A 27,790-nucleotide genomic window follows, 5' to 3' on the forward strand; every position below is an offset into this window, starting at 1 on the left:
TTACTGTGTTACTTCTTTGTATTTACTGCTATCTGATGATAGAGCAAAGGTGTTTGTTTCCAAGAAAAGTGTTTGGTAATGAAGCTAAGCCTCAGGGTCTTTTATTAAAAATGAAAAGAAAAGTAAGCAGTCTTCTTTAGAAAATTGTCTTAGATAATTATTGTTCTCAAGAGGCAGCGAACTGTGGTATTGATAGACTACTAGCTCAATGAGTTAAGCAAAGCCTAACAATTCGATTAAACATCGAAAATGATGAGCAGTAATAAATGCTTTTGTGAACATAGAAACTAAAATATGATAACAGAAACACCAAGTATCCATAAATAAAGCTAAATTTGTCAACATAAACTAGCAAACAAGGATAGCATCATCAAGTTCTCCACAAAAATAGAAGAAACAAAAAGTTCCGGATTAAGTATTTCACTAAACCCTCCCTCTTATCAACCAGACTACATCAACTGGAAACAGATTTATCTGAGTTTACTCTGCTTCGTCAACAACCTTGGTTCCTAATCCTTTAAGACCCTCTGCAGGAACCTCTGCAACCGTGACCAATGAGTATAGCTCTTCTTTGGCGTCCTCCTCGTCGTTCCTTTTCCTGGCGATTCGCACACGAACACGCCTTGGCACGCCGCGGACACCATGGCTCCAGATGAGCTCGTTCAGCTTTACGTCGACTCTGACATCAGTTGTACCCATAGACTTCTGTGCGAACTTCCTGATCTCCTTTATGGCTTTGGGGGCCTTCTTCTTGAATGTGCTACTCAAAATGACAAGATGAGTATTACTCATAATATCTAGATTATGATAGAACAAAAGAGGTATCCTTTTTCCATATCAGATTTAGCTTTCAGTTACAACTACATAAGGCTGTAAAGCAACACTATTCACATCTCCCAATCAAATTAGAATTGCTCAGGTACCCACCAAATAATGGCATCCTATTTTGATGAAGCATGCAAATCTCCCAACAAGAGGGAGCTAGGAAGGTACCTAAGCAAAATTAGAACTGGGTAAACAGGATCACCCAACCTTAACTGCCACCAAGGTCAAGCTTTTAACAGGTTGGCTCAGATGAACATTGTTGTGTCCTCCATAACACAAAGTCAGAATCAACCAGAGGAAATTCTATCAAATATCCATGCAAAGTAGGGTCAACCAGAGAAATCAATCAAGCATTCCCAATATATACTTCCTATAATTCCAACATCTGCATCCTCTAACAGAGCCTTGCAGACTTAGAATTCAACCTTAGCCACCACACCATCATCCCAATAGGACATCCCCTTGACTTCTGTCATAATGCCATCTACTAGGGTCCTCTCATACCTACAGACCTTTCACTTGTAAGACCCAACTTTCTTCTCTATCTCCACACTAGAAATCTCACTCCACTAACAAGTGGCTTGATAGAGGCAAATAAAACTGAATTGCAGAAGACAACATAGCAGAAGGAAGAGGAAGCTAAAGGCAAATAACTAAGGAACAGAAGCTAACAGGTGAACAAACTCCTAGCTCACCCTCTGGTCCTAAAACTAAAATAAACATAATAGCTGGGTCAGATAATCTTTGGCGAGTAAATCCGAACCATAAAGCATGACTAACCAATGCTTCAGTCAAAAGATAACATAAAATATGATGAAAAATTGCACAGATAAAAAATGAGATAGGGGGTCATAAGATACTACACAAACCTATACAATAAAATTGTCGTATGCAGAATTTCAAATCTAACTCACACTGAGCTAAATTTATCTTTTGCATAGACAGTTGCAAAACAGCTAGATGAATCAAATCTCGGTTCCAGGAGGCACATCACATACTACATGTCAGTTCATAAATTTATGAGAAGACAATCCTAGGCTTTCTGCACATGAATAGCCTGTAAAAATTTACACACACCAAATATAGCTTTAACTTTAACAGAAAAATGCCAGACCCCAATTAATACGGGCAACTTATACATCAATCAAATGAAATGAGACAGAACATTTTTCCTTACTTCATGCGAAAGCATCGGCTAGATAGTATATTTTCTTGTTATAGTGAAAATAAATATCAATGCAAGCTACATAACAGTATGATACTTGATATTGAGGGTCCAAGTAGTCTAGTCAATCCTTAGTTCCCTGTCTTAAGAAGACTATAGTCTAATGATACACAATAGCAACTAATATTTACGATCATGTCATCAGAATAATATGAAAGGCAACTCCACGAGTACTTCAAAGAAGCCAAAAAACTACCTAACAACTTGGAGATCTATACCGAGATCTGTATATATTTGAGAAGTGATATTACTCATCTTCTTGTTTTCAACTGCTATAACTATATCACCACTTATAGCTTCACAGGAATTCTAATGAGTACACAACAAGATCTAACCAACCATACGCATCCACAATAGAAATTGCTCAAGAAAATAATGACCATAAGGAACCATAGAATTCTCTACCCGAACAAAATGGAGATGGATGCTGGATCCAAAGAAATAAATCTTCAAAATAGGGGAAATAACGAGGAAAAAGTACCAGCCATGGAGACGCTTGTGGAGATTGATGGTGTACTCCCTCGTGACAACCTCCTCTTTCCTCCCTTTGCTTCCCTTATCCGCCATGGTTGCCGCCCGCCTTCTTCTCTCCCAAAGAAAACCCTAAGTAGCAGCAGCCTAGAGGAGGAAACCCTAATGGTGGGAAAAGAAGAATATATAGGTATTACGGGACCAAATTTGCGAAAGCATCCTTATAATAAATATAATTATGTGTCAGTCTTTGACTGGTACTAGACGGATATAATGAAGTCATGACGGACTTTTCTGCAAAATGGATTACCCCCATTATTAGAGTTTCCACTCTAACCTCGTGAGTCGTGATGCTTCTTTCTCGACTACTTTTCTTTGGAGAAGAGAGACAGGAAGGGAGGAGGAGGAGATAACAGTAGATTACAACATCAATCTCCACGATCGCCTCCACGGTTGGTAATTTTATTTTATTTGTTATATTCTAGAGTTAATTCATTTGGGTCATTTGGGAATTCGCAGATTCCTAATTGCCCTTTTCTTGGGCCACCAAATTCGTCGTGCACGATTCAATCCATCGACAGATCTAAAAGGATTGCAGTAGTAGATTCTGTTGAACTAAATAAAGTTATAGTTATAGAAGTTCGAATGGATGGCCTTGTTTAGTTTGTTTTAATTTTGTTGAAATAATCCTAATTGAGTCTTCTAGGGAAATATACTCCTAGTGGTATGATTCAATTCATAAAAGAAAAAAAATTAAAGAGGGGAGGGAGATTCTTTTGGGCTAGACAGAGTGCCCTATATATTATATAATTGAGAAAGAAAAGATCTTGTTTTATTTGTAACATAATAAGGAAGAGAGCATGTAAAACTTGATGCTTCTTTTGTCCTATATGCTCTCCTTTTATGTGCATGTTGGTCTTCATTTCTGCAACTTGTTGGTAGCTAGTGAGCTTCAAAGATTTTGTGATGGCACTATTGGATATAATTAGTTAGCAAATCATATGTAAGACTAATCCAGTGGTCGTTACCTTCTAACTTCTTATAGCTGATTTTAGTTTTCTTCTTTTGATAAAATGCAGGTTTTCTACAGGATTTCACATAAAGCCAGATTTGGTCGGTCAATATCAACATTTGTAGGAGAAGGCATTAACGAGGTTGCAGATGGAAGATTCATCTGATTTCACCTTTTGCAAGGCATGATGAATTCTCTTTCATCATAAAAGGCTTGTTAAATTGATCTATTGTACTTAATGTTTTACAGTGCTGTTAATCGATAGATTAATTAAACATTGTTTAGATGTAACTTGCTTAAGTTTAAGTCATGTTAATTTGATCTAAATTTATCCTAATCTGAATGTTGAAGAGGAATATGCTTCTTGTTTAAGCTCATCTCCTGTGATTGTTAACTGTATGTTGAAACTCAACCCACCCTCTAGACTTCTACATATCATCACCGGAGAACTTGTTCAAACTTACTTGGCCAATTTGGAAGGAACTGTACTTGTTGTGAAATATGTAAATTAAAATTACTCTCCTTTGTTTTTTATATTAAAATGAACTAAATGGTACTGAAGTAATGAGTTTCAAACTTTCAATGCCCGAAAAATGGCCAGCATATATCAATTAGCCAACTGATCTCTATGAATCTCCCAATTGCACCATGGAATCCAAGTGGTTGACATAATGCACATTCTAAATAAATGGTTCTGCACTGTAGTGTTTTATATTAGCTTATATAGAAAACTTGTACATTAACATTTGTGTGTTCCGTGGTCTGAATCTAACAAGAAATCCAAGTCTATTATTGCTTTCTGTTAGGTTACCTATTTTCCTAATAGTTTTAAGTATAATCATCTGTAGGTTAGTGCACAAGTGGATGATGATTATTTGGAGTCTCCTAAAGCTATCCCCGCAATTAAAAGTATGACACTCGAAGACAAACAAACAGATGGAGTTGGTCTTGGTAAGACTGAGAATGTGAATGGAGATAATAATCCCCCCAGAAATGCAGAAGTAAAAGATGAAGGTTCAAGTTTGCTAAGTAAAAATTTCAGCAATATCCTGCCACTGGATTCTAAACTAAGTATATCAATGACACCAAGTTCGTTGCAGAAACTTCACAAACAGTTGCTGGGCCATCTCGGCAGAAGCCTCTAATGAAGAAGTCTGTAGTGCGAGCGAAGGTTCCCTTCGAAAAAGGGTATAGCCAGATGGACTGGATAAAGCTCACTAATACTAATCCTGACCTTGCAGGTAGTTTATTATTTCTTCAAAAATGCTAGTGCTTGATATTTAACAGTAGTTAGTTTTAAGATGGACAGTGATGATGATAGCAGAAAGCAACTACATCATATGCTAGTGCAATGGTAAATCTAGATGAGGATTCATCTTTTTTTTCTTTTTTCTTTTCATGGACTGGTCATTCATTAGTTATGCAGTTTTTATCTCCTTTAGTCAGCATCTAATTATGTGTCTGTTAGTTAGCAATAAGCATCAAAATAATATCCTGGCATGCATCATACCATTTTTACATTTTTTTTGACAGAGCTTAAGGGGAGGTCAAATCGAAGGTTGATTTCTATAGATGAAGTTAAACAACATAAGACTGAAGGTTCTGTCTGGACAGTTCTGAAAGGTCGCGTCTATAATATTTCTCCATACATGAAATTTCATCCTGGAGGTATGCGTAATGCTAAATCTTGATTCTGACTTCCTATCATGTGCCATGCTGGTCTTATCCTGCTTTTTAAGCACTTTGTGTTTGCAGAAATATTTCTATCTCCTTTGCCACTGATATTGATTTTGTATCTGATGTTCAAGACAACAACTTTGCCTTTTGCTTCTGGAATAGTTGTGCAAGAGCTTATAACAATTGCTAGGCCAGAGATCTTGGTCATTTGATCAATCTGTTATTTTCTTCTAATTTCTATGGTTGAATATATCTCTAGTTTTATCGATTAACTGATGAGATATCCTTCTCTATTACCTCTGGAATGTTGCTCATATCCAGTTGGCCAGCACAATCGGTCATGCTGTTTTTAGCATTTTGATTTTTCTTTAAGAAGGAGAGTACCCTGATCAGTATAGTATTCTACTTCTCTGCAGACTAGCGCAATGCTGTTTTTAGCATTTTGATTTTGATTTTTTTTAAAAAATACCCTTAGCGGGATAGTATTCTACTTCTCTACAGACTTAATGAGGAGACATAGGACATTATATCGTGCTAAAATGGGATTTACTTAGCAATTGATTCTTTTTTCATATTTTCATGAAAAACACATTTATTAGGTCTCTTCTTCATTTATTATCTCAGTAGTGTCATTTAATTTATGCTTACTCACAGGGAAGCTCCTTAAATGACTAAATTTGCAGGTGTTGATATGCTTATGAAGGCTGCTGGGAAAGATTGCACTGCTTTATTCAGTATCCTTTTAAGTCTTCACAACTTATTTTATGATGCTTAAATAGACAAATGATGGTTAATGAAGAAGTAAAACAGATCTCAAGGCACCTAATTCTTGCTGAATAGGGTCTAAAGTTCGTGAACATCATTATTTGTGACAGATTCATTTTCCTTAATTACTTCCTAGATAAATATCATGCTTGGGTGAATGCCGAATTCCTGCTGGAGAAGTGCCTTGTTGGTGTTTTAGATGTTAACTAAAGAACTTGAAGCACCTTCTGCTGGAAATATTTTTTTCCTCACCGCGAGTGTTGTGCTCCATTAGGTGACCTTATGACATGATTATTGCCTCCACTTGTATACAAGGCACCATACTTTGAAAGTACCAAGAATTGATATTAAAACATTCTTTTTGTACAAGTGCATCAAATGATCAAATACTATTCTAGCTTTATTAATAAGAGTGGATGCTGAAGAGGGTGCTTGCTTGACTAATTAATAACAAATGATGGGCTTTGCTTTCGCAAACTACTTTTGTTAGACTGTCATAATCTCACAAACATGATAGAGCATTCTGTGCGTATTTGTCACCACGTGTTCATTGCTTAAGACTACTAATGGAAGTTGAACTTGAGCTCTAGTAGACTATTAATGGAGGTCTAATGTGAACGAAACAAGTGTAAAGAGTAAACCAGCTCTTTAACCCCCATGCAGGCAGATGAATTCCATGTAAACCTTGCCTTTTTTTTCTCTCTCTCTATGGAGTACTCTATGTGCTCCTTTCTTTTGTGAGTTGATGGATTAGCCAATAGACTATGGAAGCTGACATGTCAACCATTAAGTCCTTCAAACTTTTGTTCTCATTAAATCCTAAAAGAAAATAAAATTGTGCATATATCTTTATTTATTTATTTGATGGAGATAATAAATAAAGTCATTAATTCGTTTAGAAATTTATGACAAAGCTGAAAGTGGATGGAGAAGTTCATGGCACACAGAAGAATGGTTGCATTCCAAATTCCAACTTCCACATGAACAACAGCAGCTGAGTCAACCTCTCGAGCTATAGATCTCTTGGGTCAAAGAAGATGGTTGGGGGCGGCGGCGACGTAGTCCAATCCAAGAAAGCTTTTTCTTTTTCAATCTGCAGAGGTTTTATGCACCAAATATCTTCTGAAAAAGAAAAACTTTTCCAGTGTGGGATGTAACTTCTGATGACATCTCCACCTCCAACTTCAGCTACAATAACCTCACAGTCGTTGCTCTTCCTTGCCATATTATGCACATAGAGGCACAAAGAGCTCATGAGGAGCTCTGCTTGTGGGCCCTCCGCTTGCATGCCATACATGAAATAATACCCGAAGGTAGAGAAAACATTTGGCACAACTGGGACTCTAAGCCATGGAAAGAATTTATCTATCCAGTTTGAGAGTTTCCTCATTGCAACACAAGTCCAAGGAGCTTTCACAACCTTTACCTTGTAAACCATGGTGCAGTTCCACACACTTAGCATCGCCCAGCTTCTCGGCGTCGGTGAATCGCTCATCGCTGACGACGACGATAAGTTCCAGTTTTCGCCGCGAGGGTATGCCAACCATGTGCCAAAGCTCAACTTGTTTCTTAGTACACTATCTATATCTTGAGGGAAGAACTCAGTTGAGCTCATATACTTTCTGTAAAGGCACTCAGCTTGTGAGATCTCTACCTTCTTGATCTCCACACTTGAGCTTATCGGAATCAGATGATTGCCCACCGGATTCACAAGTATCGCCGGCGTCCTGAACGCAACGAATCCTAGCTTGTAAGTGAAGAGCTTCAGCGAGGCTTCGTTGCTCTTCTCAGTGGCCATGTATACATAGTCTACAAGATTGTCATGGAACCATTGTTCCAATCCAAGCACCAAGCTTGAGCCAATTCCTCTCCTTTGATGGAGAGGTGAGACTCGAAGGCCAAGTATATATCCTAAGCTGGATGGCCGCGAGCCTCCGGTGGTCGTCGCAATCTTGATCGACCCACAAATAATTCCCACCAACTCGTTCTCTAATTCAGCAACCTGAAGGAGAGTGTATATATATATATATATATATATATATATATATATATATATATATATATATTTATAAGTATATAATGAGTACTGATTAAGATAGAGATCAAGCAAAAGAAGGGGCTTTAATTAGTAGTACTTCACCAGCATATTATACAGTGGAGTGTTGCGAATCCTAGAGAGGGGATCACCTAAGGTATCAGTGATCAAAAATGGTCTCTTGTTCGTTGCAATCTCACACCTTTTTTCTAGCTCCACTACTCTTTGATGGTCTCTCGCCATTTCAAAGCTTCGAATTCTCAAATCAACACAAGACATGATCACGATCAGAAGAAAGTTAGTTGGAACTTGTTGATCACACCCAACTGCATGCCAATATATACCCCTCAAAGGACTACTACAATTAATAAACTGACTAACTAACCATGACTCCATGTTGATATATTATTACAAGATGATGACACTTCACCATGAATAGATTAATTAATCCCTCTAATAATTGTTTTGTTTAGTGCACAGTGGGCAGATGATACGATCAACACATCATGAATTATTCCTTCAGCTTAAGAAATTAAATGTGATAAGTTTTGGTATCATCCTCCATCATGAGTAGTGGTCATCTATGAATTCTTGGAGCTTAACTTTTGGCTAATTATCTAAGCCATCTTCACTATTGCATGCATATCATGGTATTGCTTTCTGCTTGTACTTTCTAGGATTCCTTAGGGCCATAGAATGCTCATCCATTAAACATAGCTTTTGAGCTTAATATAAGCAAAGACTAAGATAATAAAAATACCTCTCCCTCTTTATTCAGTTAAAAGTGTTCATCCATATCTCTCGACTCAACTAACTTGCACCAATCTCTCACACTATTTGTTGCCCAAGCACTCCCGGATGCACACGTGTGCTGGGGTCATTAATGGATTGCTAATCCATGCTTGTGGGCATAACTATGGGTTAATGGAGATGGCCAAAAGTTGTAATGTTCTACAGAACACTAATGTCATAGGCTCTCCAAAGTATGTCATTATTATGTATTAGAGTTGTGCTCTTTTATAACCGAACAATAAGCATCTGTTTGCTTTTGATTTATTTTCTCCAAGTTGGTCTATTCCTGGTTATGTATAAGATGATGATTAATTTGGAGTAAGTTAATGGAGTCACATCTTAGATTTTGTTCTTTGGTGAATGTTACCTTAATGAAAAGGATTTTTCTTCTGACTTTGAGAATTTGTCTCTCAGTCTTAGCTATCCGAGCCCAAGGTTTGAAAATCCTACAATATTAAGTTACCAACTCTTGTACGACATGTATGCTCTTTTATGAATCATGATAAGTATTTCTCTCCATCGCCTTCAAGCATTTGGGCCCAATAATGAACAATCTAGTGTGACACCTCAAGTATACCAACATATAGACAACTAGAAATAAGAAAAAGAAGCCTCTTAACATGTCTAACATGACAAATTAGCATTCAATTTTTCCAGCCACTCCTCACATTATTATATACATCCCTTAAGTACTTACCTACATGCATAAATATATAATTCTGGGGATCAATTCATATCCAAAGGTTATCACTTGGCACTGGAGTATTTGACTCTTTTTTCTTAGTACATATATATAAATTAAGCCCGATTGTTAATACAACATCTCAAAACAAATTCTGTTTAATGGTTTTATGTGAATAGAGGCATTAGTCTCAATTTTTGTTAACATAATAAAGACATAATGATAGTAATAGTTTTGTAAACAAAATTAAGGTTTTACTAAAAAAGAAAAAGAAAATTAAGGTGATTTTTGCGAAGTAGATCTGTAGGTGTGTAAAATATGGTAAGGTGAGGAGTTTTTATGTAAAAAAGTCGTATCCTTCTTTCCACCGCTTTCTCGAGCCTCGTTCTATTCTCCTTCTTCTCCTTCTCCTTCTCCTTCTCCTTCCGCCAAAGGAAGCCTTTCGCCGATTCGCTTAACCCCTTATCTTTTCTCTGGTGTTGCGGGTGACGATGAGCACATCGATCTCAAACCCAGTGATCTCGGAGAATGGAAACAGCGAAGAATCCATGGGAACCATGATTAGGATCAAGGTTTATCATGCCACCAACCAATATGAGGTCGCAGTGCCCGCACAATCCACCTTTGGTAATCTCTAATTCCTCTTTATTTCTTCTATTCCGTGTCCAATTTTAGTTTGATGTTGCCTTATTTATTAGTCTACTCGAATTCGATGTTTGTTGGTGGTTTCAGGGTAATGAATGCCATTGTTTGATGAAATGTCTGTTTGGTGGGTTTGTTTACATTTCATCCTTTTCCTTAGAAAATATGAGGAGCTAATACTTGTTTGCTTCATAGTATCGTTCTCTGGGTTGTGGACATCGCCTGACAATTGTTTGATGAAATGTCTGATTGGTTGGTTATGTTTGTTTTCCTTATATTCTTTCTAAAATCATCTACGAGTGGTCGTCTAGGTGAGAACCAAGTAGTTTTATGCAATTATGCATATGTTGCTCGAGGGAAAGCTGATTCTGACTATTTAAGTTATTCTTTTGTTTTCTTTTGCTTTGCTGTTTGGTATGAAGGTGAATTGAAGGGGGTTCTCGCCCAGGAGATTGGATTAGAACCTCATAAACAGAGGATGTTGTTTAGAGGAAAAGAGAAGGACAATGATGAATGCTTGCACATCGCGGGTGTGAAGGACATGGCAAAGGTGGTCGTACTAGAGGATCCTGCAAGCAGAGATCAGAAAATTGAGCAGATAAAGAAGGATCAGGGGATAGCAAGGTCATGTGAAGCTATTGCCCTCGTTAGGGCTGAGGTTGATAAGCTTTCAGAGAAGGTGGATTGGCTCTCTTTTGTCCAAGATAACCAAGGATTGCTACTTGTTTGGTGACATGTGTAGCATTTCCTTTATTTCTTCTCATTTGAAAGATGTTATATTTGTATTTACTATTTATAGGTTTCTGCTCTGGAATCTGCGGTGCTTGGAGGCAAAAAGGTTGAGGAGAAAGAATTTATTGTCTTAACCGAATTACTCATGGTGCAGTTGCTGAAATTGGATGGCATTGAGGTGGAGGGAGAGGGCAAAGTGCATAGGAGGACAGAGGTACCCATGCCTAGTTATCTTGTATTCAAAGATTCCTGATATTTCTGCTGCTTCTCAACTATTTCATTGGCATGATCTTGCTAGTTAACTTACTGCTAGCAGTGTGCCTGTATGAAATCACTTATCGACATAGTTGTGTCCTGTATGGAAATCACTTGTCACTTGAGCTACTCTCTCATGTTCTTCATGAACAAAGTCCTGTATCACTTATTAGAGTGTTCTAATATTTATCAAAGTTAACTTTTTTGCTTGCAAAGAAGGAATAAAAATGGTCAACAGTGACAAAGTAAAGCCAGACAATACAGAAGCTCATATATTGATTATCTAACTGTTTATAAAATAACTATCAGAAATGCATTGCCATCTCAAAATTTCTTTCTCAGGTGCACCGTATACAGAGCACTATGGAGAAACTTGACATGCTGAAGGCCAGAAATGCCAATCCGTTCAGCAACAGCAGCAAAGCTATCTCAATAACAACAGAATGGGAGGCATTTGAGTCTCCGTTGGGGAGCCAGAGTGCACCTCACCAAACCTCACCATCCACAAAAATAACTGATGACTGGGAACTCTTCAACTAATCATACATTATAAGAACCTCTTCCTCTCTGTTTGTTCCATATTACCAATGCCTTGTCTTGAGAGGTTTAAGCTCTTCATTTCAAAGCATAATTTCTTGTATAGATTTTGTACTAAGCTGCATCACTACAGGTGTAAGATTTTTGTAAGTTAATACTGAACCCCTTTTAAGGGGTCTGGCTCTCAATATCGTCTTGCGTCGTGCCATTTGTTACAGTTTTGGAATGCTCTATCATACTGTATGCCTCTTCTCCATGAACAGCTTCATCTCCCACCAGCAGCTGCTTGTCGGACATCCTCAATGGTACAAAAACTCTGATAGCAAGCAAGATGATGGATGTAATCATGACATTCCAGCCTATCACGAAGAAAGCCCCCACAAATTGCTTCAAGAACTGAACACCGCCAGAGCCACCGTAGAATGCCCCTCTCGAATTGGTGACTGGAAGGAACATGTTGCAGAGGTCAGGGTGGGCAAAGAGGCCCGTCAAAGTTCCACCTAAGATGCCAGAGATTGCATGGGTGTGCAGTATACCAAGGGTGTCATCCACCTTCTGCAGCAAAGTTGATTTGTTGTTCAGAAACATTAGGGTGTACCAGGGCACAATCCCAGACACTGCTCCCATCACCATTGCAGCCCATCCCTGAACTAGTCCTGGAGGAATTTATATGTACATTAATGTTTCTGTTAACATACATGCTTATTAGGGGATAGGAGCTTCCCTTCTGCTGTTTTCTGAATTATCTAAGCAGGGTGGAGTGACAAAAATTTTCCTTCTGGTGCTAAACTTGTTTAGTAGCAAAGGTTTTTTTATGTTTCTAATGGAACAGGATCAGTTTTGACCATTTCTTTTGAAATAAAATAACATACACTGTTGTTAATATTGATCTGTGGATGTGTTTTATGTTTCAGGACTCACCTGCTGCTGGAGTAATGCAGACAAGGCCAGCGATCATGCCCTGAACTGCTCCTACTAGAGATGGTTTGCCGAAAACGGCAGTATCCATGCAAGTCCATACAAGAAGGCTGGTGGCTGCACAAATGTGTGTATTGAGGACGGCAACCGATGAGTCCACATTTGCAGAGAATGGATCTCCACCATTGAAGCCAGTCCAGCCAAGCCAGATTATTCCTGCGCCGGCCAGCATGAGTGGGAGATTGTTCGGATGAAAGTCTTCTCGGTCCTCCTTCAGCCTCGGCCCAACCTGTCAGAAAATTCAAGGTGTTGTCTTTAGAGATTGAGGCATCTTATGCACCGTTTGCTGCGTTTCACACCAGTCTCATAAACTCAAATTGTTGTTACTGTTTCCAGTTTTACGCTTCGTTCTGATGACCATGAATATCTTAGTTCGTGGATCTTTTCTGGGATATATTGCTTATTGGTTCATATCTACGTAAGGAACCTTGTGGTTTCTCAGGTTTGCTTGGGGACTTTTTTGGATGTCTGATTCTGATTGAATCAGGATGAATCAAATGGATCAATTAAACAGAACATAGTCTACCAATCAATAGAGTTAAACATACTTTTATGTACTAATACCAACCATATTTTTCATAATTACGATTTTAACCCTACTCATATAATAATAAAATTGGTTTTTTTTTCTTTAATATGCATACCCTTACCCAAAAAAAAATCCCTTCTTTACTAATATACTCTTCTAAAGTTGTCGTTCACATCAAAATTTATATACTTTTCAATAAATATAAAGCTGTCTTAATAATTTAATAGAAAAAAGAATAAAAATAACTATTAACTAAGAGACATGCATGAAAATCAGAATAAAAACATTTTGTCTATTTTATATCTAAATATTTTGAATTTTAATTATTAGTTAACTCTAAAGGTAAAAAATAATGATTTTAAAGGGTGTGTATATATATAAACTTATCTTTAAGGCATGTATATGTAAATATTAATTTTGCAAGTATTTAAGGGTATACATATAAAAAATGAAAAAGAAAAGTTATAATAAAATTTTGAAATCGACAACATTTCGGGTTTCGGATTTAATAAACAAGGGAAGTATAGCCTTACATACCCAGTAAGCGGCCGTGAATCCAGATATGCCAGCGGCGAGATGAACAACATATCCACCCGAATAATCCATTATTCCCCAGTGGAATAAGAAACCCCCACCCCAAATACTATACGCCCCAACGCTATATGAGAAAGTTAACCACATCGGGACGAACGCCATCCAAGCCTTAACACTCATCCTTCCCAAAACGGCTCCCGCCACCAGCGCCGCCGTGACCCCGGCGAACGCCCACTGGAACAAAACCATGCTTGCCGTCGGATAGAACGGCTCCACCGCCGCCGTCTCGATCTCGCCGTCCGATCTGTAATGGACGGTGGATGGCAAGAGGGCCTGGGAGGTTATATAATCTTGGGCCAGGGCCAAACCAGGCCGGCCCATGAAGGGTAGGAAGTGGGATCCGAATGCCATCTTGTGAGCCCACAAGGCCCAACATGGCATGGCGGCGGCGAAGGCGTAAAGGGCCATGAAGGATGAGTTCAAGGCCCATTTCTTCTTGGCGAGGCCACTGTAGAAGAGGGCGAGGCCGGGGAAGCCTTGGAGGCCCACGAGAGTGGCCGAGATCATCTGCCACGTGTTGTCTCCCTTGTTGAGCCAGCTCGGGATCACCGTTGATGTGTTGCTGTTCTGGTAGGCCACTGGGACTACGGAGGCGGAGGCCATGGCTCGAAGCTTCCCTTCCCCTCCCCTCCTCCTCTTAGATTGGTTTCCGAATTCTCAGCTCGTTTAAGAGTTTTCAAATAGAAAGGGTGGAAAAAGAGTTCTCTCTTGTGGTCTCCTTTCATTTCGGGGGTCTTTTTGCAGATTGCCACCTACAAAAAGTTACTCTCTTTTATATATACTAACAAATCTCTCTCTCTCTCTCTCTCTCTCTCTCTCCTTCGTTCTTCAATCAGATTTACAACTTTAACCTCCGAAACAGAGTAGAGGTACGTTTTTGTAAATATGGCTGAAGTTGATGCGGGGGTTTCTTAGCAATAAATTCTAAATGCGAGTGGCCATATGAAAAAGACCCTTCCTTTTCATGCTTTTTGGCCTTCGGCTCTCTTTCTAACGACGCTTCTTGAAGTTTGTGCAGGAGTCGAAGTCAATGTGGAAATGGGAGGAGAAAGGGACGAAAGAGGCGTTCACGGTTGATCTCGACCGTCAGATGGGCTGGAAGGAATCTTTGGGAACTAGATGACAAAGGAATCTGTTTAAAGTTGAAAACAGTTGTCTTTTTTTTTTTAAAAAAATTTAATTAGAATATACAAATTCAGCTTTTAATTTAATCAAATATATTGAAAAATTATAGCTATTGCATTTTAGTCAAGACCACCAAGCCATTATTAAGATGGTAATTATTATTTAAAGGGGTAAACTTTTTTTAGTACATTATATATCTATAATAGAAATGGTCAAATGAAATATTTCTGGTAATCTCTCAGAAGATCACTGTGAAAAAAGGTGACAGTTTAGAGGTAAAATAAAAATTATCCTATCCTATATTGAAATGTATAAATCTACTACTAAGAATCTTAAGTTTTTCTACTAATAATTTTACATTTGTAGGGTAGGTACTCAAATTGACTCTCCTAGACTCCGGAAAAAAGAAGAATAAAATTTCACTGTGAAATGTCACTTACAATCTTACATACTAAGTAAGATTCCAATCCCGGTTCAGACATTAACATCAGAGTTTGGATGCTTGTCTTTGTAATTTGTATATTAGGCATCTATTGCTTGTACTTGATGAGGCAAAATATGAAGTTAGTTTAGAGCATGAGTAGTCCTACCCCATGGCAGCATACAACATGTGGTTTGTCGTACCAGATTCATAGTCTTTCTCATCTCATGAAATAATTGATAACCTTATCACCAGTGGTCCCAGTACACTTATTCGCTAATGGCTACGCATCCAAACCCAATTGGACTTCAATCAAATTCTCTGAGCATTGATTGTTGTATCATGTTAACTCACCGACTATTCTAAAAATAGTTAAGCTGACATCTATTACAGTGTAAAAAATTGACTTCCTAATGACTAACTAATCAGTCGGTATGGTATTTTTTTTCTTCGGTCCCCCTGGACATACTGAAAGGTAGTGAGTCACAACAATTCACTAAAGCTGACAGATCCAACCACACATGTGAAACATGGAGCTGATCTAAGTGACTAAGTCACGTTTTCCTGTGTAAACTCTTCCCCATATTTACGTTAAATAATAAGTGAGGTATAATGTAACAAAGATTGATTTGATCCACACGCTTCCTATATAGATCACATCTCTTCTCTTTCACATAATTACTGATAGCTGAAAGAGAAGTTCTAAGTCCTCACTCAACTCATCCTTCGTTTAGGCTCTCCCTCTCTCGATCTCTCACCTATCCACTTAAATAGAAGAACTAAAGGGAAGTGGTCGAGTTTCACGCATGGCTCCAGTGACTCAGGTGAAGTACTTAACTGAAGACAGAAGCTATATGGTGCATGGAGAGATTATGCTGCTGATTCTAATAATTCTCTTTGCCCTCTTCCTCTCTTTTCTATTCCTCTGCCTCTATTTGAGGCGAATTCGAAGACTTCAACGAGAGGAGGTGGATCAAATTAGCACGCAAATGGTAGAACAAAGTGTGGTCGGATTCAAAGGGAAAGCTTCGGCTGGCTCAGTGATGCATGAGGTTAAGTGAGCAGGGCTCGAGAAAGTTTTATTTGTTTACAGTTAGCTTGAGTTCTTGAGCTTAGAGCCACATATGGAAGAAGGGGAGTTAGTAGAGTTCTTGAGCTTAGAGCTATATGAATGTATATATGGGCACACAATTCGATTGTCGTAATTAAGGTTTCCTACAATGCAAAAAGCTAAATTGATCATTTAATTTGAATTCCAATTTAAGTTCAGAGTCAAAGAAAAAAGAAAATAGTCAAATAATTACTAAGTACTCGGATTACTAATTGGCTATTCTTCTACTACCAAGACCTTCTCTCGGGTGGCTGCAATATATACTAATACATATGAGAAAAGAAGTTCCAGAGATCAATACTAGACAACGGCGTAAAATATATAAGATGATATTAGATAGATGAACATTTTTACAATGGAATGTTTTGCGTATTACCACGTACATTTGGCCCTAATTATTGCAGAAAGGCTATTCTTTTTGATGTATTTGCAAACTATCGTAGCAGGCCAAGTATCCCATTGCTGGAAATACCTGCAGGCCTCTATGGTCGACAAAATTACTGCTCTTCTGGGCCAGTTAATGCAAACAGGCCTAAAATGCAATGGCCTTAGGATGCACCAAAATAGAGAAGTCGATTGCAAGAATATATACATTGTATATATAAAGTCCTTGTATAACCAATATATATATATATATATTGAGTTCACCATCCAATTCAAATTTGCTAATTTGGACGAGCTCTTTGAAGTAATATGAATATGTAATTTGAATGTTAGAATTATGATTAATGGGTGAAACTAATTAACATTTGTATTCCATGCTTAACGGGAATAAAACTTGAAATATTGCCAATGCTACACAAACAATATACCGTTGACTCTAGTGATCCATTCAAACAATATACCATTAAATAGTTGAGCAGATGACACTATGGGAAAGGGATTGGGTGAGAGAGAAACAATGATGTTTAACAAGGGTACAATGAAAACTTAAGGAAAGAGAATAATTGCTTAGTGCTTTTTTAGCAAGCTTTGAAATTAATTTTCTCTAGCTCTACTTCATGAACTATGTCGTATCTAGTGACAAATACGGGCAAGTTGAAATAGCCGTTACTAAATGGTCACAACTGTATAGAGAGACATTTAATGAAAGATTCTTTCCCTCTCAAACTTGTCGATGTTTCACCTTACAAGATAATTGCAATAAAACCTACTAAATAAATATAACAGCTGTCTCGTTAGTGTATGAGAATATAACGTAGAGTTGCAAATTAATGTATGAGAATATAATGTACACGCGGGAGAACCCATATTAATTAATTGACAGGTACATATGTGCAAGTTCTAACCGCAAAAATGAAGTGATTGTGTGACCTATTCTTATATATATATATATATATATATATATATAGCGTGATGATTTCGAAGTCAATGGTCTCTATTTTGGTGCCTGGAATAAAAGCTTGTGTCAGATATTGTCCAAACTTGCAGTAATTCTAACTCCTAGGAAGATACTAGTAGCGCAATAATTAAGTTCGTAAGTGTTTTTCTCTCCTCAGCCTATATAGTCCCTCACATGGGAGTCACTTTTGAGAGAGAAGAGAGCCTTATAATTTGAAGTCATGTGAGTAATCTTCTTCTTCTTCTTCTTCTTCTTCTTCTTCTTCTTCTTCTTCTTCTTCTTCTCTTACTTTCTATTTGTTTATTTAGATGTCTTTGTTCTCTCCTGAGATGTAATATTTGCATAGTATGCCATACTGATGCACTATTCTTTTTTGTCAAAAACTAATGCAAATATGGTTTTAGGAACTTTATGTTGGAGATGATGGAGATGAAGGAGAAGGCGGAGGCAAGCTCGACTATGGTTCCAAGCAATGAAAAGGGAAAAGAGATAATAACAGAGCAAGTCACGACGAGTCTCATGGGCCAATCGGCTGAAAGGAATAGGTCGACATCACAGTTGGTGAGCTCACTAGGCAATATAGGGCTTGAGGCTGACATAAGCCCCAACAATGTCACTCGTCGATCATCTGAGGAGCATCCTCTCGATCCTAGAAGGCTTAGAAGGTGACTTGACCTAAATTATAGACTTTCACATTGGTATAACTTCTTTTGTTGTGATTTTGATCTTTATTCATCAAAATTTATAAACACTTTTTATGAGAAGATGAAGAATTTAGATTGATATATTTGTTAATTCGTTAATTTTCAATATGGTAATGGCAGGCTCGAGAGAAATAGATTATCCAGTCGGCGTTGCCAGACCAAGAAGGAGCTAAAGCAATTAGAACTCGAGGAAAAATGCAACAATTTGTCGGTAAACACATCAAAAGTTAGCTACATCATGCACATAAATTAACTTGCATGTTTATGTAGTAAAGTTTAGAGACTTGAGTAATTTTTGCAGCAATAATGGGAATAGTTTGCTCTACATGCAACGAGATGCGTACGACAAAACAATAATTATCGTATTTGAGCAGTATATCTATCACTAGATAATCGATCTGTCGGATATATATAATTAGATTTCACAGGGCACTAGATATAATGGTTGAAATTAGGGATTGTGATTTACCACCAGAAATGGAATTCATTTTTTTGATGATGCAAGAGGGTTTCTTAAATAAATTAGAACTAGTAAGTTTTCTTTTGGCAGACAATAAATAGAACAATAAGTACAAACTAAGCATCTAATGGTTTTCTTCTCTATTTTTTTTTTCTGAAAAGCAAACATAATATTTCAAAATCTTATCTTTTTAAGAAAAAATTTATTGAGCGAGGAATGTTGGTTAACCATTACATATGATCTATTGCAGCACTAATCAGTAACACAATAAAAAAATCTTATAGGATGTTTTATATATCTACTGGTCGAGAGTTTTTAATATGATCCATGTCACCATATTCGTCAAAACTTTTTATGATATAGATTATTCCTGAACTTTTCATGGATTTCTATGATATCAGCGTGTTACTTTATAATATTTGGAGTGACAATGATATAGATTTCTAAGTTTTCTAATTAAGTTTCTAGGGCAAATGTTATTTTTGGAAGAACTATGAGATAGATGTTCATTTGAAACTTTTCAATGGCAAAATATGTATAAAACCGGAAAGATGTAGTCATCCATACCCTCTCTAAAAGAGTTCGTATATTCATAAATGGACGCATAACTAGTCAAACAATGTGATAATGGTGTTCATTAACTACAGTCTTATGCTCACAGTGCCTATCCAGGTTCTATACGTAGACTACAATTAATATTCACACCACCATATACGTAGCACTTAAAAGAGTTAAAGTTTTGCACATATGAACTAAACTTCTGTTATATTTATCTTTATATATTCGCAGTTAGAGTTGCAAAGGCTTCCTACTGTGATGGAGCATTATTCTGACAAACGGATTCAACTGAAGAAAGAGAATGATGAACTAAAGGAGAACATAGCCAATAGGAGACGAGAGTTATCTTACAAACAAGGTAAGCAAAATTATGAAAACAAAATATAACTTTAGAATTAATCACTTGTCTTTTATATACTGGTGATTTATATTTATTTTTTGGTGGAATTTTTTGTAGCTAAAACAGCAAATGTTAACAATGAGTTGCACTATTTGAGGATGCTCCATATTTCTCAGTTGAACATTCAGCAGCCGTGGTATCAGCAAAAGCGAAATGTCATCCATCAAAACCAAGGAAACTTTGCTGATCACTTCTCCTTCAACAACTACTGAGGCTTCGAATTATTCTGGAGATTTCGATCTCGTAATGTGATGATCTATGCTAGACCGCCATGGCTAGTTTATGAATCCCAACAATAATTTTTTCTTTTCTATCCCTTGATGGAGGAGTGGAGAGGAAACTATGGGGGAGTAGTATATACTGCCTATGTTGGATGATGTGTTAGTTAATTTGCATTATTAATTATCGTGAACTTTATCGTACTAGTACTTCTTGCTGTTACGTACTTATAGAATTTATTTCTCAGAAATTAGAGTCGTATATTTCGTCTAGGATCGATTTGCTTTGGTTTCCAAGTCTACGTCCCGAAACGGAGGCGGTTGGCCGTTGGCCGTTGGCTATCCAGACCTCGAAGAAAATAAATAAAAATAGGCGCCAATTATAACCAACTCCCCTAAGCCTTCCCTTCTCTCCACGTGGCACACTCCCGCATTCTTTGACTATTCCTTATTTCACCATCTACTACACAAACAAATAATAACGGCCAAATTCCCTCCCTCTTTAATCCGAATGTATCTTATTCACCCCGTGCGTCCCTATTCCAAATCCTTTTGTGGAATTGACCAAATTTATCCCTCTTCCAATGCTCTCCGGATTCCCCCCCTCTGCTTGTCTTCTTGAGTCATTACTCCGCGCGTCGGCCGAGGTGGGGTCGGCCGCCGGCGATGCGCGGTTCCTCCAATCGCGTAACATCTCGTCAGCCGCCCGGATGATGACTCTCTTATCCGTGCTTTTCGAGGATATCCGGGAATCCAAGACTCCTCTGCCCACCTCCTCTATCCTCTGCCTCACAGAGTTATTCTCCGTTGTCCGCCGGACTAAGTCCATCGTCGAGGAGATCTCCTCCGGCAGCGCGCTCTGGACTCTCTTATATGCCGAATTATTCTCCCAAAAATTGTACGCATGTAGCAAGGAGCTCGGCCGAGCCCTCGACATCCTACCGGTGAGTCTATTACAACTTTCCGGCGACGCGCTCGAGCAAGTCGAGCTAGTCCACCGGCAGGCGAAGCGCGCCAGTTTATTCGTTGACCCCCAAGAAGTAGGGCTACGGGAGGAGCTAATTAAAGTCATGGGTGGTAGCTCTGATTGCAAGAAGGTGGAGGAGATCATGTGCAGGCTAAATTTGCAGAGCATGGCGGATTACCAAGAAGAGGTAAGGCGGCTCGAGGCCGAGATCCCGAAACAAGCCGGCACCGGCGGCATCATCGCCGTTTCGAATATTGATAGGCTCATTGTCGTAGTTACCTTCTCGATGTCGGTGATATTCCGATGCAGTAGCGAACCAAATGAGATGATCACCGCGCCGGAGCTGGCGAAGGCGGCATCTATTGTGTTTAATTTTCCCGACGAGTTCCGGTGCCCGATAAGCCTCGATTTGATGCGAGACCCAGTGATCGTCGCGTCCGGGCAGACCTACGAGCGGGGCTCGATCAAACGGTGGATCGATTCCGGGCACCGCGCATGTCCGAAGAGCGGGAAGAATCTCATTCATATGGCGTTGATACCGAATTATGCTCTAAAGAGCTTAATTGATCAATGGTGCAAAGAGAACAACGTTCCGCTATGCTTCAGGGATCAAGATGAGGATTCTATTATCGCCGCCGCTGCCGCGCATGCCGTTGATCATATTTCGGTGGTGAAGACTGCGGTGGATGCCGTTAGGATGACAGCGGAGTTCTTGGCGGGGAAATTGGCGACTGGCTCGCCGGATGCCCAGCGGCAAGCGACATACGAGGTGCGGCTGCTCGCGAAGACTGGGATGGATCACCGGCAAATTATTGCCGAGGCCGGCGCCATTCCGTTCCTGGTTGCCCTGTTAAGCTCCAGCGACGCTCGGACCCAAGAAAATGCAGTGACCGCGTTGCTCAATCTTTCCATCTACGAAAACAACAAGAAGTTAATCATGTCGGCCGGCGCGATCGACGCCATCGTCAAGGTGCTCAGAGACGGAATCGAGATGGAGGCTAGGGAGAACGCCGCGGCGACCCTTTTCAGCCTCTCCGCGATTCATGAATGTAAGGTTGCCATTGGTTCACGGCTCGAGGCGATCGCGGGGCTAGTAGGGTTGCTTCGGGACGGCACAGCAACCGGCAAGAGGGACGCCTGCACGGCACTCTATAACCTTGCGACATATGCCGGCAGTAAGGCGTCGATAGTGTCGGCGGGGGCCGTGCCATTGCTGGTGGGGTTGTTGATGGACGACAAGGCCGGCGTGACGGACGACGCGCTCTCCGTGCTTGCGATGGTATGTGGATGCGCGGAGGGGGTGAAGGCGATAGGGGAGAACAAGATGGTGGTGGTGCGCATACTAGTGGACTTGATAAGATTTGGGTCAGAGAAAGGGAAGGAAAATTCTATATGTGTGCTCTTAAAATTATGCAGGGATATTGGGGGAGAGGAAATGGGCAAGTGTTTGTTGATGAATCCACGTGGTGTTCCTTCTCTTCAGAGCTTGGTGGCAACTGGGAGTGCAAAGGCGAGGAGGAAGGCTGATGCTGTTGTAAGATTGATTACTCGGTAGATGGTGTACGTTCTCAGTCAAAGAATGCGATTCAATAATGGTCTAATTTGTTTGTTTCGATCTCGTGTACTTAGTCAACTCTCTCTTGGGGATTGACTTTGTTATAATAATATAGTTGATATTGGTATTTTGTTTTCTTTTCTATGAAATAAATATGCTAACAGTATTGGGCCAGATCCAGTACACAACCAAATAGGCCCAGCACGATTCTTGATGACAAGCTTACCTAATCGGCTAACCCGATTCGTTCTTATTTTTCCCCGTTCCACCAGGAATTATTTCCCGTTAAGGTCTGTCCACTAACCGAATCCGAATTATAATCGATGCCTAATCCCAAATTAACTCTGATACATCCTACTCTCCTCTATATGTAGGTATGTAAACGTTGTACACCAAAAGTTATTAGGTATGCAGAAGATGAAGCTAACCACCTTCTTCTTCCTCGTCCTCTTGATCTCCACCATCGTCTCTCTTTCAGAAGGCTCCGCGCAGCATAACATCTCTGCCGTCTTCGCCTTCGGGGACTCCACGTTAGACGCCGGCAACAACAACCACCTTTCGACCTTCGTCAAGGCGAACCACCCGCCTTACGGCGTAGACTTCCCCAACCACGTCGCGACTGGGCGGTTCTCCGACGGCAAACTCATCACCGACTTCCTCGTCTCCTCATTAGGACTCAAGGATTTCCTTCCCCCATATAATGCTCGTAACTCGACCAGCGTCGATCTCGCCACCGGAGTTAGCTTCGCGTCGGCCGGGTCCGGGTTCGACGACTTAACCGCTGAGTTATCGAACGTAGAGACCATTGGAGTGCAGGTGGAGAACTTTAAGGCGTACGTCGAGGAGATGAAAGAGTTGTTAGGGGAGGAGAAGGTGAAGAAGATTGTGCAAGATGCAATGTTTGTCATTGGAGCTGGGTCTAATGACCTAATGGTAAACTATTATCTGATTCAATTAAGGAGTAAGACGTATACACTTCATGAGTACCATAGCTTTCTCCTGGGAAAACTTCAATCTCTTATTAAGGTAGTGTTCGTTTAATTTCTCGTCAATTTAACTTCAGAATTAAATTAATTTCTTGAAGTACGTGTAACTTTCGATTTGGTGATGATCATATGCAGCAACTATACGACATGGGTGCACGAAAATTCGCGGTCTCAGGGCTTCCACCAATTGGATGCATTCCCCTCCAAATGACCCTGCAGTTCATGCAACCGGGTTCGGATCCGAACCCGACTCGTTTATTCCATCGTACGTGCATCGAACATCAAAACGAGGCTGCCGTAATTTACAACGCCGAACTCAAGGTCGCCATTGAGAGGCTACAAGCTTCTCTTGGGTCGGGTTGGTTCCGTTGGCCACCTCGAGATTCGTCGATGAAGGCCAAGATCGCATACGTGGACATATATGAGCCGTTGATGGATATGATCAACAACCCTACGAAATACGGTAATTAAGGACTACGAGTATATCTTGTGTATTCTATGGATATTCAAGTTTGATGCGTATTTCATATGTTTCAGGTTTTGTTGAGACGACACGTGGCTGCTGCGGGAGTGGGTTGTTCGAGATGGGGCCACTGTGCAACTCTCGGAGTCTGACGTGTCCATCTCCCTCGAAATTTATGTTCTGGGATTCGGTTCATCCATCGCAAGCAACATACAAAGCTCTCGCGGATCACTTCATGCGAACTGGGCTTGCACAGTTCATAAACTAGTTATGCATATATTACGACTATAATAGATTTTTTTAGATTAATGTATAATATTTTTATATAGGATTTTAGGGATTAAGATCTTGGTTATAGCTTTTAGCTTAGTTCATCATGCACAGATTAAACAATTGTTGGTTCAATTTTGTCAACTATAACTTCACTTTGAAGGTGTGGATCTCCTTAGGTTATTTTGCTTCTTGGTTATAGACATCTAGCTTTTGTTTGCAAGATTTGAGAATGTGGTTAAATTTATATTCAACTGTTTTACCAGAAAGTCAAAAGTTAAACACATATTTCAATGTGTGTCAAATTTTTATTTTTATTTTCCAGACAGAGTTTGATCTGAATGAATGAACCATTCAATTAATTGGTAAAAAAAATTGTCGTTAAAATTGAGAAAGAATTATGAACCTTCAAATGTTAGTACTCGGTAACACTAATTTAATGTCGTCGTCATCATCATCATCATCATCAACAAATTATTATGCTATAAAAGCTTGCTAGTAATTATCAGATAGGCAGACCTAAGTATAGAACTAAATTTGCTCATGATATATGATCATTTGTGAACCTTATATAACAATGTGCTGCCAACAAATTTTGAAATAAATTTCTCGTTTCTCTAGATAGTAATTCACATCCATCATTCATATAAGCAGCTTCTATCATGTATCTTGTTACCTGATATTAAGGATATAAAGCAGATAGTTGCTATATCAAATAAGATTCAATATGAACAGATGTGAAATGCGTTCTTTTAGAACAATAAGTGTGTTAACAATATTAAAAGTTTGTAGACATGAATGATATTGTATTTAATTAGCAACATGGCAGTCAAAACCATCTGTTTCATTTAGCAAAACTTAAGATATCAGGGCCATTAGTAAAGCATGAATCATAAAAGATTATGTACATTTACAATTTTGGTTGGCCAAAATACCTATAAGTATTTATCTTATGAAGGACAGATATACGAATAATAAGGTTTACTTTCTGTCCACTGATCATATCTATAAGAAAGACCACTCATTATAATCAGCAAAAGTTGGCCTCATACATATGCTAAGCTACGGACAATTTTAACATAAATTCAACTAAGGTGCAAACGGAGAAGAAGCTGGCACTTAATTATTATGATGTAAATTGTATGCATTCCAAGCAAAACTGTCCATTACCAGAACAATATGCATAGAAACTAATTTACTACTTAAAACTTGAACTATTAGAGAAACCTTGAAAGAGATTAAATTACTCAACGATCGGTCTTTGTAATTAGGAAATTTGCCCCTATATTAATCTAGCCTTAATTTATGACTTTCTGGAGTGAAACATAAGGGAAATTAAAATTCACAAGTGAAAAGGGATAGGATCCTGTTCCAATTGTTGAGATCAACCTGAGGCATATGGAATATAAGTACCAAATAGCAATAATTAAGTCAATGATACCTAACCTTTTTCAACATTCATAATACATAATTCAGTCACACAGGAAGAAAAGCCACAACCAAGTTGTTGGCTTCGAGTCAAACAGCATGTGCAACTAAACCCTTTTTTAACTTCCATCCTTCTATGTGGTTTCCTGAGTTAGATTATGAAAGGCATACAAGAAGGCACACACAATGCCACAATGCCACTATTATAGGGTAGTCTAAAACCTCTACAAACAAGTACAAACTAGGAAGTGAAGGGCAAAAAAAAAAAGAACAGGTGTTGGTCATTACCTTCCCTTCATTTGGACAAGTACTACAACATCTCACCACATTTCATTCATATGGTGAGATCTAGAGTACTTGTCACTCTTGCATGCTCTCTACTATCATTGGCAACTTCCTTCAACTTGGTGCTTCTTTCTAGCATTGAAGGAGAGAATAAGGAGAGGGATAAGCTACTATCGACCTTTTCGCCTTCCCATTTTCTCTTCTCCTTCCTCGATCCGACATCAAGTGATAGACTAAGATCGAGTCCCTGATCCTTGTTCTTCGTTTGCACCAACCTTTGCATTTCCAAACTCATCAGTGGACTTGTGTGCTTGATCTCTTTGACTAGCGAGCTACTGCAACAACTTGTTTGTTCCACTCCATGTTGCGAATGGGCACCTCCGAAATTTTTATCATGGAAGAATTGGAAGGAATTGCTGCATTTAGTACCAAGTTTGCAAGTAGCTTGATCATTTAAGGATGAGCAACCTGAATAGAGAATTGGATTGCTTCTCTCCATATCAGTTAACCTTCTAATTGTACTTTGGGTTCTTCCAACTAAGTGATTGTGCATCCAGTATCCATTACCATTGAATGATGGATCATCAAACCTGACAAAAGAAAAAAAAAAAAAAAGGAACAAAATCATCATTAAATGGTGAGCCAAATTGGCAAAAAAGAAAGAAAAAGAAAAACAACAGCATGACTTCATGTCAAAAGCTTCAATTAACTACCTTGAAAAGGCATTAATAGACCTATGATGAAAATCATGTAGCATGGGGAGGTGGCTTAGGCTGTACATATGATGCTGATCTCCACCTTGCACCGCACTCTTTGAACTATGTATAACTATCAACGAAGGGAAAATAAAGATCCATTAATTGGATAGGAAAATTAATTGTAAACCATAATTGGAGCCAGTTTTGAAGCTAGCATACCTCGACCGGAATCGTCAATCTTCTTGCTCCTATACATCTAATATATATATACCAAGCAAAATCCAAAAATTAAGGATTTCATTCAAACAAAACAAAATATATAATAGATTCAATATTAAAGGCTAATTAAGGTTCAATTGAGGTACTTGTAGATGACTCTTGACATGCGCTATGCTAAGCCCCTTAACATTCATCAACTGGAGCACCAACTTAGGCGTTGCTCCTGCATATATGATCAAAAATGAAGCCGGCCGGATATATTATTGGTAAGAAACTTAAAGAAGAAGAATTAATTAATTCGACTTACGTTCTTGGCCGCCTAGCCTCTCGACGGCGTGGATGAAGGCGAGGTGGAGATCCGGCGTCCACCGGAGCCTAGGGTTCTTGGACCGGACGTACTGCCGCACCGATCCCAAACCTGACTCGGACCGCTCCTTGCGGTCGTTCTCCTCCACTGTGCTATTGCTGGAGCTCCCGCCGTTCCTCCGGTTGTCGTCGCCGTCTTCCTCACTCTCATCTCTACTAATATCAGACGGTTTCTTCTCAGAATCACTTGTGCTTTCCATCCCCTCCACCACCACCACCTCCTCCTATTGCAATTTGCAAGCGAACTCCTACAACCTCATTAAGTTGCCATAATTCTATCTAGACAGATGGAGTGAGGTTATCAGCCTACCATTCTGCTCTCCTTCTCTGACATAAACTGGTAGGGGATAGATAGAAACAAACAAATTGAGAAGCTGCAAGAACCCTAACCCTAGCTAACACTACCAGACAACAAGTCTCCCTCTCTCTCTCTCTCTCTCTTTCTCACTCTAACTTTGTCCAA

The 27,790-nt window shown here is 39.1% G+C and overlaps 9 protein-coding genes across 14 annotated transcripts; 5 read left to right on the top strand and 4 right to left on the bottom strand.

The window, feature by feature from the left end:
* Window positions 1-295: 295 nt before the first annotated feature.
* On the bottom strand, window positions 296-2,693 carry LOC140790812 (large ribosomal subunit protein eL31). The gene is made up of 2 exons (XM_073141091.1): window positions 2,532-2,693; window positions 296-760 (listed from the first exon to the last, which is right to left on the bottom strand). The coding sequence occupies exons 1-2, from the start codon at window positions 2,615-2,617 to the stop codon at window positions 481-483; spliced, it is 366 nt and encodes a 121-aa protein (XP_072997192.1). The 5' UTR covers window positions 2,618-2,693; the 3' UTR covers window positions 296-480.
* A 145-nt stretch (window positions 2,694-2,838) lies between these two features.
* LOC140791447 (cytochrome b5 domain-containing protein RLF) lies at window positions 2,839-6,385 on the top strand. Of its 4 annotated transcripts, none has more exons than XR_012109573.1 (7): window positions 2,839-2,973; window positions 3,601-3,715; window positions 4,382-4,562; window positions 4,634-4,774; window positions 5,067-5,201; window positions 5,865-5,944; window positions 6,112-6,385. XR_012109573.1 is itself a non-coding variant. In XM_073142022.1 (7 exons), the coding sequence occupies exons 2-7, from the start codon at window positions 3,683-3,685 to the stop codon at window positions 6,183-6,185; spliced, it is 615 nt and encodes a 204-aa protein (XP_072998123.1). In that variant the 5' UTR covers window positions 2,839-2,973; window positions 3,601-3,682; the 3' UTR covers window positions 6,186-6,385. The 4 variants fall into 4 exon arrangements, 3 of the variants coding, with proteins under 3 accessions (XP_072998123.1, XP_072998124.1, XP_072998125.1); XM_073142022.1 differs by having other exon boundaries at window positions 5,894-5,944; XM_073142023.1 differs by having other exon boundaries at window positions 4,382-4,547; window positions 5,894-5,944.
* A 602-nt stretch (window positions 6,386-6,987) lies between these two features.
* LOC140790473 (probable N-acetyltransferase HLS1-like) lies at window positions 6,988-7,773 on the bottom strand. The gene has a single exon (XM_073140587.1). It carries the CDS (start codon window positions 7,771-7,773, stop codon window positions 6,988-6,990), a length of 786 nt encoding a protein of 261 aa, XP_072996688.1.
* A 2,039-nt stretch (window positions 7,774-9,812) lies between these two features.
* Window positions 9,813-13,066, top strand: LOC140791136 (BAG family molecular chaperone regulator 4-like). Of its 3 annotated transcripts, none has more exons than XR_012109528.1 (5): window positions 9,813-10,111; window positions 10,549-10,805; window positions 10,926-11,072; window positions 11,456-12,456; window positions 12,565-13,066. XR_012109528.1 is itself a non-coding variant. In XM_073141541.1 (4 exons), exons 1-4 carry the CDS (start codon window positions 9,976-9,978, stop codon window positions 11,651-11,653), a joined length of 738 nt encoding a protein of 245 aa, XP_072997642.1. In that variant the 5' UTR covers window positions 9,813-9,975; the 3' UTR covers window positions 11,654-13,066. The 3 variants fall into 3 exon arrangements, 1 of the variants encoding a protein (XP_072997642.1); XR_012109529.1 differs by having other exon boundaries at window positions 11,456-12,322; XM_073141541.1 differs by having other exon boundaries at window positions 11,456-13,066.
* LOC140791135 (ammonium transporter 3 member 2-like) lies at window positions 11,360-14,497 on the bottom strand. The gene is made up of 3 exons (XM_073141540.1): window positions 13,695-14,497; window positions 12,572-12,857; window positions 11,360-12,306 (listed from the first exon to the last, which is right to left on the bottom strand). Exons 1-3 carry the CDS (start codon window positions 14,352-14,354, stop codon window positions 11,819-11,821), a joined length of 1,434 nt encoding a protein of 477 aa, XP_072997641.1. The 5' UTR covers window positions 14,355-14,497; the 3' UTR covers window positions 11,360-11,818.
* A 3,668-nt stretch (window positions 14,498-18,165) lies between these two features.
* Window positions 18,166-20,236, top strand: LOC140791365 (uncharacterized). The gene is made up of 4 exons (XM_073141901.1): window positions 18,166-18,415; window positions 18,575-18,665; window positions 19,704-19,830; window positions 19,930-20,236. The coding sequence occupies exons 1-4, from the start codon at window positions 18,171-18,173 to the stop codon at window positions 20,082-20,084; spliced, it is 618 nt and encodes a 205-aa protein (XP_072998002.1). The 5' UTR covers window positions 18,166-18,170; the 3' UTR covers window positions 20,085-20,236.
* Window positions 20,237-20,674: 438 nt separating this feature from the next.
* On the top strand, window positions 20,675-22,642 carry LOC140790474 (U-box domain-containing protein 1-like). Its single transcript, XM_073140588.1, has one exon. It carries the CDS (start codon window positions 20,675-20,677, stop codon window positions 22,610-22,612), a length of 1,938 nt encoding a protein of 645 aa, XP_072996689.1. The 3' UTR covers window positions 22,613-22,642.
* A 378-nt stretch (window positions 22,643-23,020) lies between these two features.
* LOC140790475 (GDSL esterase/lipase At2g40250-like) lies at window positions 23,021-24,329 on the top strand. Its single transcript, XM_073140589.1, has 3 exons — window positions 23,021-23,638; window positions 23,734-24,061; window positions 24,136-24,329. Exons 1-3 carry the CDS (start codon window positions 23,021-23,023, stop codon window positions 24,327-24,329), a joined length of 1,140 nt encoding a protein of 379 aa, XP_072996690.1.
* Window positions 24,330-25,757: 1,428 nt separating this feature from the next.
* LOC140790145 (uncharacterized) lies at window positions 25,758-27,767 on the bottom strand. The gene is made up of 5 exons (XM_073140087.1): window positions 27,269-27,767; window positions 27,108-27,184; window positions 26,962-26,998; window positions 26,758-26,872; window positions 25,758-26,634 (listed from the first exon to the last, which is right to left on the bottom strand). The coding sequence occupies exons 1-5, from the start codon at window positions 27,525-27,527 to the stop codon at window positions 26,094-26,096; spliced, it is 1,029 nt and encodes a 342-aa protein (XP_072996188.1). The 5' UTR covers window positions 27,528-27,767; the 3' UTR covers window positions 25,758-26,093.
* Window positions 27,768-27,790: the final 23 nt, after the last annotated feature.

This window comes from Typha latifolia, chromosome 6, assembly GCF_019914945.1.
Source record: "Typha latifolia isolate L0001 chromosome 6, TyphaL0001v2, whole genome shotgun sequence".
NCBI classification, from domain to species: domain Eukaryota; kingdom Viridiplantae; phylum Streptophyta; class Magnoliopsida; order Poales; family Typhaceae; genus Typha; species Typha latifolia.

Bases quoted from the DNA above. Each gene is read 5' to 3' on its own strand.
- LOC140790812 (XM_073141091.1), bottom strand. From the start codon at position 2,617: ATGGCGGATAAGGGAAGCAAAGGGAGGAAAGAGGAGGTTGTCACGAGG. The intron at 761-2,531 runs GTACTTTTTCCT...CATTTTGAGTAG, and splicing joins CACAAGCGTCTCCATGGCTG to CACATTCAAGAAGAAGGCCC.
- LOC140791447 (XM_073142022.1), top strand. From the start codon at position 3,683: ATGGAAGATTCATCTGATTTCACCTTTTGCAAG. The intron at 4,563-4,633 runs GTAAAAATTTCA...AGTTCGTTGCAG, and splicing joins TGAAGGTTCAAGTTTGCTAA to AAACTTCACAAACAGTTGCT. The intron at 5,945-6,111 runs GTATCCTTTTAA...ATTACTTCCTAG, and splicing joins AGATTGCACTGCTTTATTCA to ATAAATATCATGCTTGGGTG.
- LOC140790473 (XM_073140587.1), bottom strand. From the start codon at position 7,773: ATGGCCACTGAGAAGAGCAACGAAGCCTCGCTGAAGCTCTTCACTTAC.
- LOC140791136 (XM_073141541.1), top strand. From the start codon at position 9,976: ATGAGCACATCGATCTCAAACCCAGTGATCTCGGAGAATGGAAACAGC. The intron at 10,112-10,548 runs GTAATCTCTAAT...TTTGGTATGAAG, and splicing joins GCCCGCACAATCCACCTTTG to GTGAATTGAAGGGGGTTCTC. The intron at 11,073-11,455 runs GTACCCATGCCT...TTTCTTTCTCAG, and splicing joins AAGTGCATAGGAGGACAGAG to GTGCACCGTATACAGAGCAC.
- LOC140791135 (XM_073141540.1), bottom strand. From the start codon at position 14,354: ATGGCCTCCGCCTCCGTAGTCCCAGTGGCCTACCAGAACAGCAACACA. The intron at 12,858-13,694 runs GTATGTAAGGCT...ATTTTCTGACAG, and splicing joins GATTCACGGCCGCTTACTGG to GTTGGGCCGAGGCTGAAGGA. The intron at 12,307-12,571 runs GTGAGTCCTGAA...AAATTCCTCCAG, and splicing joins CTGCATTACTCCAGCAGCAG to GACTAGTTCAGGGATGGGCT.
- LOC140791365 (XM_073141901.1), top strand. From the start codon at position 18,171: ATGATGGAGATGAAGGAGAAGGCGGAGGCAAGCTCGACTATGGTTCCA. The intron at 18,666-19,703 runs GTAAACACATCA...ATATATTCGCAG, and splicing joins AAAAATGCAACAATTTGTCG to TTAGAGTTGCAAAGGCTTCC. The intron at 19,831-19,929 runs GTAAGCAAAATT...AATTTTTTGTAG, and splicing joins AGAGTTATCTTACAAACAAG to CTAAAACAGCAAATGTTAAC.
- LOC140790474 (XM_073140588.1), top strand. From the start codon at position 20,675: ATGCTCTCCGGATTCCCCCCCTCTGCTTGTCTTCTTGAGTCATTACTC.
- LOC140790475 (XM_073140589.1), top strand. From the start codon at position 23,021: ATGCAGAAGATGAAGCTAACCACCTTCTTCTTCCTCGTCCTCTTGATC. The intron at 23,639-23,733 runs GTAGTGTTCGTT...GATCATATGCAG, and splicing joins AACTTCAATCTCTTATTAAG to CAACTATACGACATGGGTGC. The intron at 24,062-24,135 runs GTAATTAAGGAC...CATATGTTTCAG, and splicing joins CAACAACCCTACGAAATACG to GTTTTGTTGAGACGACACGT.
- LOC140790145 (XM_073140087.1), bottom strand. From the start codon at position 27,527: ATGGAAAGCACAAGTGATTCTGAGAAGAAACCGTCTGATATTAGTAGA. The intron at 27,185-27,268 runs GTAAGTCGAATT...TCATATATGCAG, and splicing joins GAGGCTAGGCGGCCAAGAAC to GAGCAACGCCTAAGTTGGTG. The intron at 26,999-27,107 runs GTACCTCAATTG...TATATATATTAG, and splicing joins ATGTCAAGAGTCATCTACAA to ATGTATAGGAGCAAGAAGAT.